Here is a 16,468-nt window from a genome sequence, read left to right as displayed (position 1 = left end):
TCCTAGTGATCTTCCAAATGGGGTGGGTGCAAATCGGTTGGATGGTCAAAATTTCTTACAATGGAGTCTGTACATTCAAAGGATTCTCAAGGGACGTTCAAGACTATATCACATAGATTGCGAAGGGCCAAGACCAGACGACACTAATTTTCCAATTTGAGACAATGAAGATTCATTAATTATGACTTGGATGTGACATTCCATGATTCCTGAGATAAGTCAAATATATATGTTTCATTCTTTTGCCAAAGAAATATGGGATGATTTACAAAGTACCTTATCATTAAAAAAGGATTTTGTTTCATGCTATGACATTGAAAGCTTGATATTTAATACAAACAGAGCTCCCTTTCCATATTAGAATATCACGAAATCCTGAATGGACTTTGAATTGAATTAAATCAATACTAAACAATAAAGGTGTGTAAAATAGATGTTGTCGCACATGCTTAAGTCGTGGAAAGAGGAATAATCTTTAAATTTCTCCATGGCCTGAATCATGAGTACGATCCAATCCGGGTACAAATCTTAGGAAGAGAAAAATTGCCAACCCTATCAAAAGTATATTTTATGGTAAGAGGAGAAGAAACTCGAAGAGTTGTCATGCTTGATGGGGAGATCTCCAACACAAGCGTTTCATGGAAAGGGAGTTCACAAGAGAGCAAATGTGGAAGGAAAGTCGTTTTGAAAAAGGTAATCGTGGATACTATTGGTCATAATGTAGATGATCTAGACATACGAAAGAAACATGTTTCAAACTCCATGAAAGAAATAATGTTCTCAAGCACATGATAAACAACAAAGGGTCTGCTCAAAGACGGGTATATCATACTACCTCAAAATAGGAAGTCACCAATCAATCTAGTAATTCACCACCATCAGATATTGATATGAGAGCTTATAAGGAGGAACTAGAGTGCTTGAAAGCAATGGTTGAATCAATGAGTAGCCCTCTAGATCATGTACTATGTCCATGAAAGGTAAGATTTGTCTCATTATTGTTGCTCTTGTGTCTCAAAGTATTTGGATTCTTGATTTAGGAGCAACTTATCACATGACACCTTCTCATGTGTCCTTCAACTCATATGGTAAAACAAATAGAGAACAACTTATTGCAATTGCGAATGGTCAGGATATACCGATATGCCACTCTAGGAATATAAGTTTGGAATCATCTATTGTATTAAAGGATGTTTTAAGATGTTTTATATGTTCCACAATTAGTCAAGTCTTATCTCTGTGCAAAAACTCAAAGGATTTAAATTGTTCAATAACATTTTTCTCAACTTATTGTATTTTTTAGGACCTTGTCACAGGGAAGAGGATTTGAACTGCTAAGGAGCAAAGTAGGTTGTATATGTTGGACTTTGATGACCAAAGCAAAACAAATATTAATCAGCCAACAAGTTACATATGAGACGTGGGCAAATTCCCAAATATGACTACATAAAAGGCTTGGACATCCTTCATTCAATCTTATCAAGTTCTTATTTCCCCATTTGTTTACCAATGAGTCTATTGAGTCTTTTAATTGTGATATTTGTCAGTTGTCAAAACACCATCCATGCAAAACTAAAAAGAAATTCCATGGAAAGGAAAAAGATAGAAAGACCTAAAGTTATAATATACTTTGCTTTTATACAAAGAAATATATATACATTGCTTATGAACCACAAATGTATCTATGAAAGAAATCAACCAATATATTAAGGATCAAGAGACTTTGTTAATTCTTTCAATTTTCCTGTATAATTCAGCCAAAATACCTATTAGCAGCCAAATCGAGAAGTGCTAAACCTCCCAATACTTATACCAAATGATGTGACAGCCAAATTAGCACCATCAAGTACTCAATTCGATTTTATTAAATAATAAAAAATAACGCAATATTTTTAAAAGATTTTATTTCTTCACATCAAATTTGATGATATGGCAATGTTGACCAGCACTGCCACATCAGTTGGGAAAGAATGTTTCCTCAACAAATGGAATGTGTAGGGTTTCTAAACCAGAATTTACTCTCAACTTAATAATTACTTTCAAATTTCAATGTAAAATCTGAAATCATCCCATTACACTGCTTTCATCATTCAGAAATTCATAAACTGAAGATAATCAAAGAGAGGTCAGAGGGATGTAAGCCATATATACCTCCATCATGGCCATAACACTATCTTTATTTGTTCGGAGAACTTGCATAACATTTTCACAAGTTGAGCGAAAGTTTCCCTCGATACCACTAACTTCCATGGCTTTCACAAGCATTCTTGTCAACCGAAAGGGGACCTAAATTATGACTTAAAAGATAAGACACGGTAATAATCACCATCATCCAAAGTTACAAATGGTTAGTTTATGAGTGCACCTTCTCTGGGAACTTCTCACGGTTCATTGATGCTTCAAAACAGTCTCCAAAATCTATGTGTAAAATCTTCCCACTGCAGAACATCACAAGTATTAGACACCAGAAAAACTTAACTAGTGACAATATACCAAACTTTCTTTATCAAATGCTACCTAAACCGATGTAGCATAAGATTGCTTGGATGGCGATCGCCTAAACCAAGAAGGTATCCAACCTAGCAAAATCCAATCACTATTTTAGTTCATATTAAACAATAACAGGAATAGAGAAGTATAACTGAGATTGGCAACTCATTCAGAATAGTAAAGCCAGGATATCTTATGAAAATGTAATAAAAAGGATAAAAGTTGATACTAGAAATAGGAATTTCCAATCTGATTACATTGGTTGCTGAAGGATGTATAAATTAGATAGAAAATCCAAAGAAAAGCATGCCAAAATTTTAGAACTGATCAATTTCAATGGTAGGAAACTGTGCAAAAACGAAATGATTGGTTGGACAGCAGAACAGTCTATTTAACTCCTTAAGTTTTCAAAGACTTAACCTGTAAACTCAGAAAAGTTACCTAATATAAAAATAATATTAAAAAATCTATTAATGAAAGATATGCATAACGTGATAGTCATAACACAACAATAATTCAACATTTCAACTTTTTAACAGATAAAAGAAGCAAAACTTTTCATCAACAATTGAGAAATTCACCAATATATATGTGTGTCTGTGTGTACATATATAAATCAGTAATTGAGTAGAAAAAAAAATATGTTCATAATAGCTGTTATGCAAGCATAAAACTCTGCGTGTCCTAGTGAGATAAGGATTTTGTCGTATATAAAGGTTTGAAAAAGTTACTTGGAGGGACATCTTAAAATGTTTTCAAAATATAATAAAATCTCAAGTTCATAAATATAAAAGCTTCAATGAAGCATATGTTCTGCATTCAACCTTCTACATGACACCAGTGGATTATAGAGTATATAAAAAATGTGGCAGGTAGATACAAGATTACAGCTTATGCGTAGTAAGAACACACCATGCTCATAACTGCCAAACTCCTTGTATAATTTGTCCTCCTCTCAAGCCATATCTCAGATGTCCGACTTTTCAACCAAAGTACCTAGGAGTTGGAATGTTGTGAAACGTAGGGTAAGTATTATGAGATAGTAAAAGTATAATATCTGAAATTAGCATAAACATGACATACCCTTGATAGGTCATTTCCTTCTGTATTGTTCAAAGCATGTTCAAACACCTCCACTTTAGCTATAAGAGGCAAATGATCATAATCAGGCGCAAAACTGAGCATGCATTTGTGTTCCTGATTCAAGGTTATCTGTACAAGAAGGATAAGACAATTCAAGCAACTTAATCATGGAAAATATCATATTTATGAGTTGACTATAACTACATTTATGCCTAATCATTAGTAAGTGAATGCAACAGGAACTATGGAAAGAAATGGATAGAAGAAAAGGGATTGTAACAGACCTTTCTGGCATCTCTATACTCCCGGATAAGATGATGCAGGGTATCACAATTTGGGACCCATTCAATTAAACCACTGTTTGGAGACAAAGGGATTACAGCATATCGCTCAATAGACAGATCTTTCTCTGCTGTTTTGGGAGAATTCTCAAGCAGAGTATTCACTAAACCAAAAAGCTAGCAAAAGTAATGGTAGAATGTTTGTTAATTTGTCAAAATAATAAACCTAGAAAAAATTACAAGGTGACATATATATAATAACAACATATGCCCAAAGGCAACCACTGAAATGGAAATACCTGCATGACTCGTTCATCCTGGCGTAAATCCTCATGACCCTTCAATAAGAAGGCATAATCATCACCATCACTCCCCAGAATGGTTAACTTCCTAGGTCGTTGCTTAGATGTTATGACAACAAGTTGACGAGCAAATGATGCAATTGTAACCACCGGTGCATCTGGAAAGAGGATATGGATGTGTTAGTAGACCAAAGGATTGAATCCAATAAAAGCTATCAGTAGTAGATAATAGCCTATGGTGGGGAGCCAAAAATCGGCCATATAAATATCGAAGATGGTAATGCAGCCTATGGTGGAAAGTCATGACAGAAAAATTTATACACTAAAACAACAAAAATGACATACATTAAGAAAAGCATGATGACAAACTAATTTCATAAAATTTATAAAATTCTCGTAATTGTCATCACACAAAACCTTAAACATGATTCATAATAACTAGAGTATGTCATTTTGTAATGAAATTTTGCAAAAAAAAAAAAGAGCACCAACTAGATGAGCATATGGAAAGAGGAGAGAAAAAACAAGGATAAAAGAAATAGAAGTTACTGCCATAGACGACTCAAAGGAGACTAGACATAGAAAGACTAATTCTCTAATGCTTTCACAGTCTAGTGTTCTTGGTCACCGAAGAAGAAGGTTCATGTTTGTAAAGGAGAGCTAATCTGAGGCTTTGAGTTATTTGAAATAGAGCCAAACCCAAAATCATGTTTTTGAAAAACAAACAAATAAAGGAAAGCCCAATATTCCAACATAGGTGAAAATGACACAAGACGACATAAGTCAAAATAGCGGATGACAGTGACTAGCAAAACTGTCACCTTACCACAATGGCACCACCACAACCACCATTTGATAACAACGAATCTAATCCAGCATAAGGGAAGTAATGAAACTAATTTACCAGCACGGTATGTCCCGGGAACAGCAAGCTCCAAATTACGGCATTCTAGCAATTCCGGAGAAACAGACTACAAAGAAAATGCATAATATTGAAGGTCCATAACAATGACAAAACAAATTAAAGAGTGAGTGAATAAGTATTACTCGTACCTCCAAGTCTAAAGTTGTAAGACTTTGAAGTTGCTTATCTATCTTTCTGAATACATGATAATATATATCCCAAGCCTGATAAAGAAATTATTAGAAAACTAACGTCTTTGAAGTCCATCATTTCTACATTTCTTAAGGATACAGTATGTAGGAAAATAATCTTCCCGGGTATTCTCTGTGTATAGTCTATAAACTTGTATCTAGTTTTGTGAGTTACAGTTGCATTGTTACAGTTACAATAACTATCATTGTCAGACAGTTAAATTTAACTCTAGTCCTGATATTTATCAGAATGATTATGATTGGTATGTGACTCATGTTTACCTTGTATTTTACAAGTAGTGTGTACAGAAAATACCGTCATACAATACTAGCAGTGATCAATCACCAGTGTATTGGTAAAACAGGATCTGTGTCGCCAATTTCAAACAAAACCTTGGCAGACTTCAATACAAATTGGGGACAAAGAGGCAAGACCCAAGAATTGTGATACAATTTCCAAGAACAAATACGCAATGAACATCTTGGACAATAGGATTCATGGGTATCAAACTTATTGCAGTCCTATGGACCCTAATGTCAAACTTCTGTGAAACCAAGGGCAACTACTCAGACCAACAGGTACAAAAGATTGATTAGTTGTTAATCATCCAATCAACTTTGCAATTAGTTGGTAAGTCAATTTCTTAATTCTCATCCCACTGCAGAGGACTCTGGAATGTGACAGTCATGGGACTGCAAATGTAGATTACGTAGGTTCTCCTGCTATAAGTCACTTGCAAACAACATTATTCATTGTATACCTAAGGCACACGGATCCTTCTACATGAGTCATCTACCTCTGTCTCTCGTTCTCTCTATCTCTCCAATATCAATATCTTCAAATAATCGTTATAACTAGTAATCTGCTACAATTTTTTACAAGTCCAAATTTTGATACCTGGGTCAGCTCAGCATCTTTTCCAGTTCTCTTATAATTCATACAACACTCATAAGCCTCTAGCAATTCCTGTCGATAGGCCTGAAATAACAATAAAAAAAATTAAAGTGATAACACCAAGGTTGAAAACTATGAAAATGTAAGCTTGCTTTCCAAAATGGTTAATATATTATAACAACAAACAAAAGATTTCAACACCTCAATAAAAATTCTCTCCTTTATGGTGACATTGTTTTTCATTGCTCCTTCTTCAAGCATTTCATGCAATGGCTCCAACACCTTAAGCATCCCTTCAATATTATGCTCACCAAAATACAAACGGCTAGCTTCTTCAAGAGCTTCATGCCACAGTTCATGCCAAAGAATAGCAACTCTGATCAGTTCCTTTGATACAAGTTGAGCCTGATCCACTAGTACACCACTGTGCTGCCGAACTTTGTCAACAACTTCCTGAGCTGCAGCCTTCCGCAAGTTGCTTATTGATTTACAGGCCACGAGCAAAGGATACATGAGAGCCTACAAAAGAAATTAAACAATGTTGACATCTAAATCAATTGAAATGTATTGACATGACATTGACTCATGGCATTCTGAAGGACTAAATTTGCACATTGGGTTGGGGCCCAAGAGAGCCAATTGACTATAAAAACATGAAGGATTAAAATTGCGCATTTATGACATCAAAGGTATCCAACTAGCACAATTGAAACTTGGGGACCAAATGTGCAGTATTCATCCAAGCATAAAAATTTTATGCTTCCACATGTTCACAATATCTTGTGTTCAGAGGTGTCTCAAAATTAGAAGAAAACACGTATATACACATACACTCATTGGATAATTTAGGAAACAAGCACAGCCTATTCTAGGAAACAATACCTGAGATTCCGGGATTGATATGCTAGTAATAAAACCAAGATACAACCAATATAAAGAATTAAAGGAATAAAATTTGAAACGTCCTAAAATATGTCGACAGAATAAAATCTAAAACATCCTAAAATATCTCAACAAGGTGAAATCTACAAACTGATATTTCTAAAAATATCACAGGGAAACAAGTCCAAGTTCAACATGCAGTCATATATACCTGTGGATGATTTTGCCCAATCCGAACCAATAGTGATTGTATCAACTCTCTCACAGCATGGTTATTAGAGTGTATCCTGGCAATTATTTGAGGTAGAACAACTAGCCAAGTGTTAATATTAACTAGGGAAAATCCTTTCTTTAGGGCCATTTGTACTTCTGCTGTAGCTCCATGGTTGAACCACAATGTCAGAAGTCGAAGAATATCCTGCACAGCCCATGCAACAGCAAGTTAAAGATTCAAAAGAAAAATATTATCATATTCCACTTGGACTACACCCAACTAAGATATCACATAAAATTCAGTCAGAAGAAAAGTAGTTCGCAACATATAATAACCACATAACCAACCAAGTAGAAAGTAAATTTCTGTTTTACTATTTTCAATAAAGTACGGCTGCACTATAGAGGAAAAATAAAAAAGATGCCACAAACTTACTTAAAAATGCGTATGTTCCGCTTAAAACATGAAAAAGGAAAACCAAAAGGCATAAAATAAATGAGCCATCTTAACTATGTCAACGTTACCCATCAAAATAATTACTTGCTATCTCATATAAACAAGAGAAACTCAAAATAAAACCAAAAACGAATTGATTAAATCAGCTAAAAATGCCAGAACGTCATCCCTTCCAAATATGAAATACAAACGTAAGAAATATCACATCATTATGAAAAATTCCTCTTTATTAAATCCGAATTCATAGATGAGAAATATTGTCTACCTTGAAAAAAATAGATGCTAAAGTCACAGGCACAACAAATTCTATCATGCAGCTAAAAGCATACTTTGGAATGTTATATGTGAGACATGTTAGAATCCAATGAAATGTGATGCTTAAGTCATATTGATAGCCCTAAACATTCTTCACATGGAAGTCAGGTTACAATCAGTCATTCGGCATGAGCCTTGGCAAACTGCCAGATTCTAAGCACCAATTATTTGCACTCAAGATCTTCACAATTTTAAGAACAGATATTACAGGTAAGTCAAGAAAGCAATGCTGAAATTTATAATAAAGAATCAAACACGAGAACATAAGAGTTTTTGCAATCTTTTGAATACACTTATTAACAGTGTATAACTCCTGAACCCAAATTTTCTTCATCATTGCCAGTATTGCCAAATTCATAGATAAATGTGTGGATGATTTCATATCATAACAGAAATTATAGCTTACCTGTAAACTACCATCGACACCTTTGGAATTTGCTGCACATGCTATAGAATGAAAGTATCCTGTTACAGCTGCATCAACAAATTGTGCTGCAACATCAGGGAAACCTCTTAAAGTGTAATGAGACATCACTGCTGTGTTGAATAACGCCCATTTATGCCAAGCTTTCCCCCATTTATTTGCATACTGAGTAGCTTTTGTGAAGGCATTAAGAATATCTACAAAATTGAAACTAAATTTAGAAAAAAAAATAATAATGAACATCATTTTATGTTTGAAGTCAAAACTATGATAACTAAGAACCTTTAATGGATTCATCAACCAGCCCAGGAGAAAGTGACCACTGCCAGGAGCCAAGATTTAGATATACACGAGCAAGGAGAGGAATACTGGGATTCAAACCGCTTGTGAAGCTTGATGGATTAACTGGTTGAATGTTGGGTGCACTTGAAAGTTCCATAGATAAATTCTAGGTCACAGAATGCACGCAATTAGTGGAAAATATTTAATTTCAGATAAGCTCCCTCTATACAATAGAATGACATAATACCTGAAGCCTAATAAATGCTTCTCTACGCTTTGAATCCTCTCCAAGAGACCACTGGTACTTCAAGTATGCCAGCATTACTTGAGGATGGCCATGGTATTGTACATTTTCAGGAGACTTTTCAGGGTCATACTGATAGAATGAACAATAACTTCAGTTGGGCACACAATAATAAGGAGTAACATATAGCAAACTACTTAGATCTGATATATAGCACAAACCTGAAGAAGCTTAACTAAAGTAGATTTTGCCTGGCTAATCCGCCCACTTTTTCTGCAAAGAGAAGCAAATTTGAGCCAGGTTTCAACATCTTCCACAGGAGGCAGCACAAGTGCTCTAACAACCAAAAGTGCCTGCCAAACCTGCCACCAAACACAATAAAGTTAGAGTAAGAAAAACCAATCCTAGTTATGCAAAATGCTAATTCCAAGGATACACTTAAGCTGAGATTGCAAGAGCTCAACACGAACTCCGGTTATGAGACTTAAACTGAATATTCAATATCAAAGTCGAAAGTTTTAAATCACAAAAAATAGCCACAGTATCACAATGGACCTTTGTATAGCTGCCCTTCAATCTCCAGAATTTTTGTAACATCTTGTTTCAGATTTAAATCACTATAATGGTTTATTCCTGCAGAAAATCTTCAAAAATTGAATTGTTTTATAAATGAAATATCCATTTCAAAGCTTAATCCTCACATAAAATCCATGGCATAGCACAGATCAACTGTAAGGAGTTGCAACATTTGTTCTTTCTGGAAAAGCCCAGCAGAGTCAAAAAGACCATCAAAGTCATAGGGACGTTGCGACAAGTTCCAAGCTTATATCAGTTTTAGCAACCTTTTAGCTGCCAAATGCCCTAGCCTTTTTTCATAACAACTTGTTTCTCATTATCTTTCATCTATCCCTTGCCAAGCCCACCACCTCGGTTTTGTTATGCTTACTATTTATTACTAACTTATTGTCCAAGTAATGACTTTGGACAACATATTGTTGGAAGTCGTACATCGATTAGAGATAAGGCCGATTTAGAGTATATGTGGGTGCAAACCTCACTTTACAAATCAATTTTATAGGGTTGAGTTAGTCTTAAAGTTCACTTCTTAACATAGTATCTAGAGTCAAATTCTTTTAGAAAAAATTATCGTTGGCTTTGCCATTGCCCTCGCTGTCGATGCTAGTGGAGGCGCCGTCTACCGCCACTGTCACCAGAGTTCCAATTTCAACCGGCAACCACATGGTTTTGATCCTCTCAGCTAGGCAACCGCCTTGCCTTCAAGGACGCCTTCATCAAAGCTCCAACGTGCTCTCACTTGCTTCTTGAAGTTAAGGATCTGCTTCCTTTTCCGCCATGTGTGGTGGGGGCATCCGATCTCCTCCTACAGCGATTCAAATCATTGAGGTCGCCTCTTTCTTCTCTTTCAGGATTTGTGCTTAGTGCCTTGATTGGAGAATCTTGGAATTTTAGGGTTTTTCTATGTCGTTTTCAAAAATCATTAATAATTTGGTACATACGATTTGTCACAAGCTTACGCGGACCCCTTTCACTAAGTCTTTACGGAACCGAGAATTGATTATATTTGTCACAAGCTTGGTACATACGATTTGTATACACCAACTTGAGGGGAAGTGTTAGATATATTAGATTATTAGATATCTTAGATAGATATCTTATCTTATCTTTATCTTTAGTTAATTTATTATTATTCTTTATTTGTATTTTGAGTTTAGTCCATATTTCTTCTATGATAAATATAGTATCTTATGTGTATATTCAAAACAAAGGAGATTAATTGCAGACATAGTTTTCACTATATTTAACATGGTATCATAGTCATTGTTAGAGCCTATCCTAGTAAGATTTGTTAGGGATATTGTTCCACGCGTTATTGGGCCGCCATCGGACCACTCATTAACGTATAGTCCCAAACACGAGATGTATATACCTAAGCGTGAGAAGGGTGTGTTGGAAGTCACACATCAACTAAAAATAAAACCAATTTAAAATATATATGTGGATGCAAACCTCACCTTAAAGTTGATTTTGTGGGGTTGAGTTAAACATAAAGAATGATAAAACTATTAATTTTTTAGTACTTTTTAGTTTTAAGCACTTATTTTGCATGTGATCTAAATCAATTGCATTTATTGATTAACTAGTCTTAGCACATAATTGAACATCCATGGTAAAGAATATTAATTAAAACCATTGCACATAAATGGTTTGTTATCGTGTATTAATTGAATTGAACAAAGCCATTGTACTGCCAGGCATGTGAATTTGATAGTTCTGATCAAAAGCTAACAAAAATATAAGAATCAAAGTACTATAGCTTAACAATAATTGTCTATTAAAAATATTTTGTCCCAATCTTCTCTGCCACTTGTTGAACTGAAAATTAGTATGTATGTCCTATTTCAAAATAGTTTATTTTTGCTCGCACCTCTTTCTGCACCATTACATTAAATCAGTTGATATAGGCGATCATACCAATAAAGACAACTATTGACAGGGTGAGATAAAGCCAGTGAAACAGTAATGATTAGGGCTTTCGGTAGACTCAATGTTAATGGCCAGGGCACAAAAGTTCCAGTTGTTGTTTTCGGTAGACTCAATGTTAATGGCCAGGGCTTTCGGTAGACTCAATAATGAAATAAAATGAATGCATCCAGTTAAAACACTCTTATAACAATCCTCCAAAATTTAATTCATAAAATAATCATAATGTTTATTCATACGTATACATCTTAAGTAGGAATAATCAATCTACCTCTACATTGCTTTTGGCTCCTTGTATACGCTGAGTCCACATATTGCGAATGAGAGCCCGCCGCTCATCTGATACTCGGTCTCCAACAGGAAGTGTACGGTAATCAATGACCTGGAAGAAGGGAAGGTCTTCTCAATTTATATTCATGACAATAACATTGAGTAAAGGAAAGGAACTAAAAGTAATATTAGAGGTTAACCTCTTCTAGTTCTGATAGTTGTTGGACGCGAACCATATTGCTGTACGCACGCTCATAACTCTCCAAAACCTGCAAAAAAAAAATTATATAACAGATTTCTGTGAAAGGAAATGAGCTTACAGTAATGACTATGTATGTTGATGTTTCAATCCATGACATTCTGATGCACCACTTTTAAATCAACTGGTCTACTTGAATCCACAATTGGGGCTACACATTGAGGACCTTTTTAGTTTTCTTTTAAAAGCATTTTTAAAATAATTCCATGAAACTCAATAATCATTTTTCATAAAAAAAATTCAAATAACTTTTGGGGTTTGTTTCCAAAACAAGTGGTTTAGAACCCAAAACACAGAAACACTTAAAGATTTTTCCCATCCTGTTCTATTGTTTTGTGGTCTTGGCTCAAAGGTGTAGGTCATGTAGAGTGGTGCTGCATGTGGTGAAGCATGATCTAGGTGTATTCTCGAATATTGACTTACACTCTAACTCACCTCACTACCTTGGCATAAACTAAGTATCCAAGATTTATGAGCTCTAAGTAAACCATATCACTATTTGACGTGGAACTAACACACCACTCTTGAAGCTGCAATTAAGAAAGCTCCAAAGAGGCCAGAACTAAGGTGGATTTTCGACATGCGTAAGGCCTTTTCTCTTTGTTTTTTAAAAAGTAAACAAGTGTTTTAAAATAGAAATGAAGCACGCCCAAAAAATACAAGAATATAGCAATATGATTTTATTAAAGTTTTTATTAAAGATTTCACGTCGACTAATGATACAAACAAATTATTGTATATAAGCACGTACAAACCTTGCCTAGATGGACCCAAAAAACATGTTATTCACTATCTGATATCAAAGTTTATCCTAACAAGATTTGTTGGGCCTAACATGTTATCCAGATCACCCACAAATATCCAATCTCTTGCTCTAGATGTTCAATCCTTAGTGTGAGAAAGTATGTTGGAGATTTTATGCAAACCAAATTTGAGAGATTGAGTTACACCTAAAAATCCACTGGCTATGAATTTCAATGAAATTAGACATATTTATAGGCATACAAGACATCATTATTAAAAAAAATGAGAAAAATTAGTAAATGATTTCACCTTAAAGGCAAATCATTGCACAAGGTTTACGTACCTTAAAAACAAGGGTCACCTCATCCCACACTCTTAAGTTGTTAACAGAAGGCTCAAAAAGGGCTTTTTAATTTTATGAATATTTCTAAATCAATACCAAATGCAAGGCAAGTTATAGAGTGAAAGTAGCCAAATTGCATAGTGTTTTTCAGATGCTGCTAGAGTGTTGTGGGTCACAGAATCATGAACCCTAATGTTCTACCCTTAACGGTGATTTGTGAGGGTATTATAGGGTTTTCAGTTGTTTGCAATTTACAATTTTATGTTATAATTAGCCCGCTAATGATGAACAAAGCATGCATTCTTCTTGAACACATTTTCTCCTTTGATTTCCAGTTAGCCCCCTCAGCAGTGATTCCTGAAAATGTTTTCTCTGCTTCTCAGTTAGCCTCTTATCTATGACCACCTTCCTTCACCAACCCAAGTTTTTCGGAGTGCATGTGAGATTTCTTTTTCTTAATCTTTATCTTCATTTTTTTTCTTCATCTTTTTCTTATTCTTTTTGTTTCCATTTCTTTTTATTATTTTGGTTTCTGTTTTCTTTCTAAATATTTGTTATTATTTTTTTATTTACTAATGATCTTGATTTCTGGACTTTTTTTTACTCAATATTTGATCATGACTTATATCAGTTATTATTTAATTACGATTTTTGTTTCTGGTTATTTGAATTGAAATAGTATAAGCTGGCAATTTAGGCTTTATATTTGTTTTTCCTTGACTTTATACTCTATATTTGTTCAAGTACTGAGTTTTTACTGTTAATGATGATATGTAAAAGAATGAGTTTTCTTTTCCATCTTTCCTCATATACATACTTATATAATTATTTAATATTTAATATATATACATATGTATAAATAATATATATACACATGTATAAAAACTTATAAGTTGTTATAGAAACCCTAAAAAAACAGTTATCAAAAGCAATCCACGTTATTAATTGTTATAGACACAGGATTCAAATACAATTTTGGTCCAACTTATTTTTTCCAATCTGCAATTTTGGTCCAACTATTTTCTCCAATCTGCAATTTGGTCACCTCATTTTAAAATAGATATTTTGTCTCAAAATTTCAAATTTAGCAACTTTAGTCCAACCATCCAATGAAGACATTAAAGTATTAAGATATTAATGACTTTCATGTTACACGCTCTATCATACAATATTTGTTTATTTCGAAGAATAACAGTTAGAGTGTACCAAGTGTAAAATGGCATTACTATCTCAGATATCAGTCTTAATTTGAACAACTGGACTAAAATCTCTGATTTTAGAAATTGGAAGACTAAATGTCACTTTTAATAAAGTACGACACCAAAATGTCAGCATTAAATGCACTCTCAAGGTGTGGTTACATTATAGTAAGCATATGAAGATGAAGAACAAATATTGGTACAGCATGCCGTAAAACTTCCTTATCTCATTTCCTAAAACACCGTACAATCACATTGCATAGATTAAACTTCTTGTTATCCAATGACAATGAACCATATAACTAAGCAATGATGCCAAATACAATGAAACAACAACAAAAAATCAAATATCAATGCTTAGAATAAAAAGTCAGTAAGAAAAGTTTATAAAGGAAACTCACCAGAGCAGCCAGCTCAGTTGCCAGACATTTTCTAGCTCTTTCTACATACTCGCGTGCTTCATCATACTGTCATCAGATTGGATTCACGAGAATTAAAACTAGAAACATTAAAACCTGGTTGATATTCCAAAAATTAAAATACCTTTCCTCTTCGAACCAATAGAACGGCTCTAAAGAAAGTACCGCTACTACTCCCATCACTACTGGAAGCAGTATTCCCCAAACCTCTAAGTTTTGTTTCATCACCATCATCTAACCGAGATACATATTCTGCCATTTGATCCCATTCTCCCATGTTCCAAGCAGCACTTGCAGCCTAAAGAGTGTTAACAATTAGCACGAGCAGGGGAAAATATCAATCACATGTGAAAGGGATATAACCAACCATTGATGCCATTTCAAGACGAGCAGCTGGCTCAGCTGGGGTCCAAAATTCTTTACATAGGATATTCAACTCATCCCATTGAGCCAATGCAGCAAGGCATCTCATTTTACCTGAAAAGCAAGTTCCAAGATCAATCACTTCCAAAGAAAGAAAAAAAAAACCCTAAAAAGTTGAAACTCCAAACTGGTAATATAGTACTAGGATATTTCAAACTTAAAAGAACAGAAATATTCTTTAATTAAGTAGCTACTGTAATATGAATATAATGGAAACAGAACAAGAGAATGCAAGACAAGATGACATCCAAGTTAAAATGAAGGTAAAGTCATCAGTACAGACCTAAAGTGGCATCCAAGACAAGATGCGGACTTGTTGCTTGAGAAGCCTTTGCAGTATAAGCCTTGAGGGCATCATCCCATCGCTGCAGTTTCTCATACCTAATAGAAATCTACTATCAGTCTCTACCTTCCCAAAGATAGAAACTAAAATTCTATAAGAAAAAGAAGGGATGCTGAACTCAGAAATTAAATGTAATAAATTACCAAGACTCCTTAAGTTGGAAATCTAGATGCTGTTGGGCATAGGTGAGTATTCCAACTGCAGCCTACAGAAAGCAAATGTTTTATTGAAATGCAGAGATACCATATAACAAAGTTAAAACTACCAAAGCAGCAGCAAAAATGATAAACTTGCTAAAAAATTATATTCATTTCTTTCAACTGAACCTCGTGTTGGTGTAATTGGTTGTTTATATGAATAAGAGCTTCAACTACAGCAACTGGGTTAGCATCCATCTTCTTGGAACGTGCTCCTTCAAATTCCATTTCTTTGTAGTGTAAGGCTTTTGCAAATGCACGACACTGTGTGCCATAGCAAAGCAACAACACGTGAAAGGTATAAGGCAAAGTCAAAGAAATAATCCAACATAACAGTAAAGAAGTTGTTTAAAAGAGCAGCATGCATTGAACAAAGGCATGCATGAATGATGAAGAAATACACACATGCTCCCGAAAACACAAAAGAAAAACGAAAAGATAAGGACCTTCTCAGCAAGAGCACCAAGAAGGCGTATGTCAATAGGAAGAGGTTTCTCATCATGCTCCATGAACTCAGCCTGCAATTTCAGTCAATGAAAACAAGAGAAGAAATTAAAGAGTAGCAGAATGTCATAATTTCATCCATCTTCATGCATTTTTAAAATCAATAAAAAAAGATGTATCAAATAATCAATAAACTTTAGGAAGCATATGTTGAAATGTAATATGTTTTTAGATATAGGCTCTGTAGGAGCCTACTATTTACTGTTGATTGTTGATTACTGTTTCTCCATTATTGTATAAGTATGTGTTAGTGTGTATTAGAGGTAAAGAGTGAAAATAATAAAGTGTGAGAGTTTATTTCT

At 34.4% G+C, this 16,468-nt stretch overlaps 1 protein-coding gene across 2 annotated transcripts in view; it reads right to left on the bottom strand.

Moving 5' to 3' along the window:
- The window catches only part of LOC108319939 (serine/threonine-protein kinase TOR), a 37,866-nt gene that overhangs the window by 1,357 nt on the left and 20,041 nt on the right, over positions 1 to 16,468 (bottom strand). For both annotated transcript variants that reach the window (XM_052869430.1, XM_017551256.2), the window contains exons 29-53: positions 16,109 to 16,180; positions 15,792 to 15,926; positions 15,609 to 15,670; positions 15,406 to 15,503; positions 15,067 to 15,176; positions 14,824 to 14,997; positions 14,682 to 14,747; positions 11,936 to 12,004; positions 11,737 to 11,847; positions 9,185 to 9,325; positions 8,967 to 9,095; positions 8,720 to 8,885; positions 8,420 to 8,634; positions 7,240 to 7,446; positions 6,348 to 6,665; positions 6,150 to 6,230; positions 5,210 to 5,284; positions 5,061 to 5,127; positions 4,154 to 4,314; positions 3,858 to 4,031; positions 3,574 to 3,702; positions 3,403 to 3,486; positions 2,518 to 2,579; positions 2,366 to 2,438; positions 2,152 to 2,286 (exon numbers count right to left, since the gene is read on the bottom strand). In XM_052869430.1, the coding sequence (XP_052725390.1) occupies positions 2,152 to 2,286; positions 2,366 to 2,438; positions 2,518 to 2,579; positions 3,403 to 3,486; positions 3,574 to 3,702; positions 3,858 to 4,031; positions 4,154 to 4,314; positions 5,061 to 5,127; positions 5,210 to 5,284; positions 6,150 to 6,230; positions 6,348 to 6,665; positions 7,240 to 7,446; positions 8,420 to 8,634; positions 8,720 to 8,885; positions 8,967 to 9,095; positions 9,185 to 9,325; positions 11,737 to 11,847; positions 11,936 to 12,004; positions 14,682 to 14,747; positions 14,824 to 14,997; positions 15,067 to 15,176; positions 15,406 to 15,503; positions 15,609 to 15,670; positions 15,792 to 15,926; positions 16,109 to 16,180 (3,114 nt within the window). The remainder of the gene's footprint in view (positions 1 to 2,151; positions 2,287 to 2,365; positions 2,439 to 2,517; positions 2,580 to 3,402; positions 3,487 to 3,573; positions 3,703 to 3,857; positions 4,032 to 4,153; positions 4,315 to 5,060; positions 5,128 to 5,209; positions 5,285 to 6,149; positions 6,231 to 6,347; positions 6,666 to 7,239; positions 7,447 to 8,419; positions 8,635 to 8,719; positions 8,886 to 8,966; positions 9,096 to 9,184; positions 9,326 to 11,736; positions 11,848 to 11,935; positions 12,005 to 14,681; positions 14,748 to 14,823; positions 14,998 to 15,066; positions 15,177 to 15,405; positions 15,504 to 15,608; positions 15,671 to 15,791; positions 15,927 to 16,108; positions 16,181 to 16,468) is intronic.

Source organism: Vigna angularis, chromosome 10 (assembly GCF_016808095.1).
Source record: "Vigna angularis cultivar LongXiaoDou No.4 chromosome 10, ASM1680809v1, whole genome shotgun sequence".
NCBI classification, from domain to species: domain Eukaryota; kingdom Viridiplantae; phylum Streptophyta; class Magnoliopsida; order Fabales; family Fabaceae; genus Vigna; species Vigna angularis.
The sequence above is the reverse complement of the archived record's forward strand: the minus strand, read 5'-3'. Positions and strand labels throughout refer to the sequence as shown.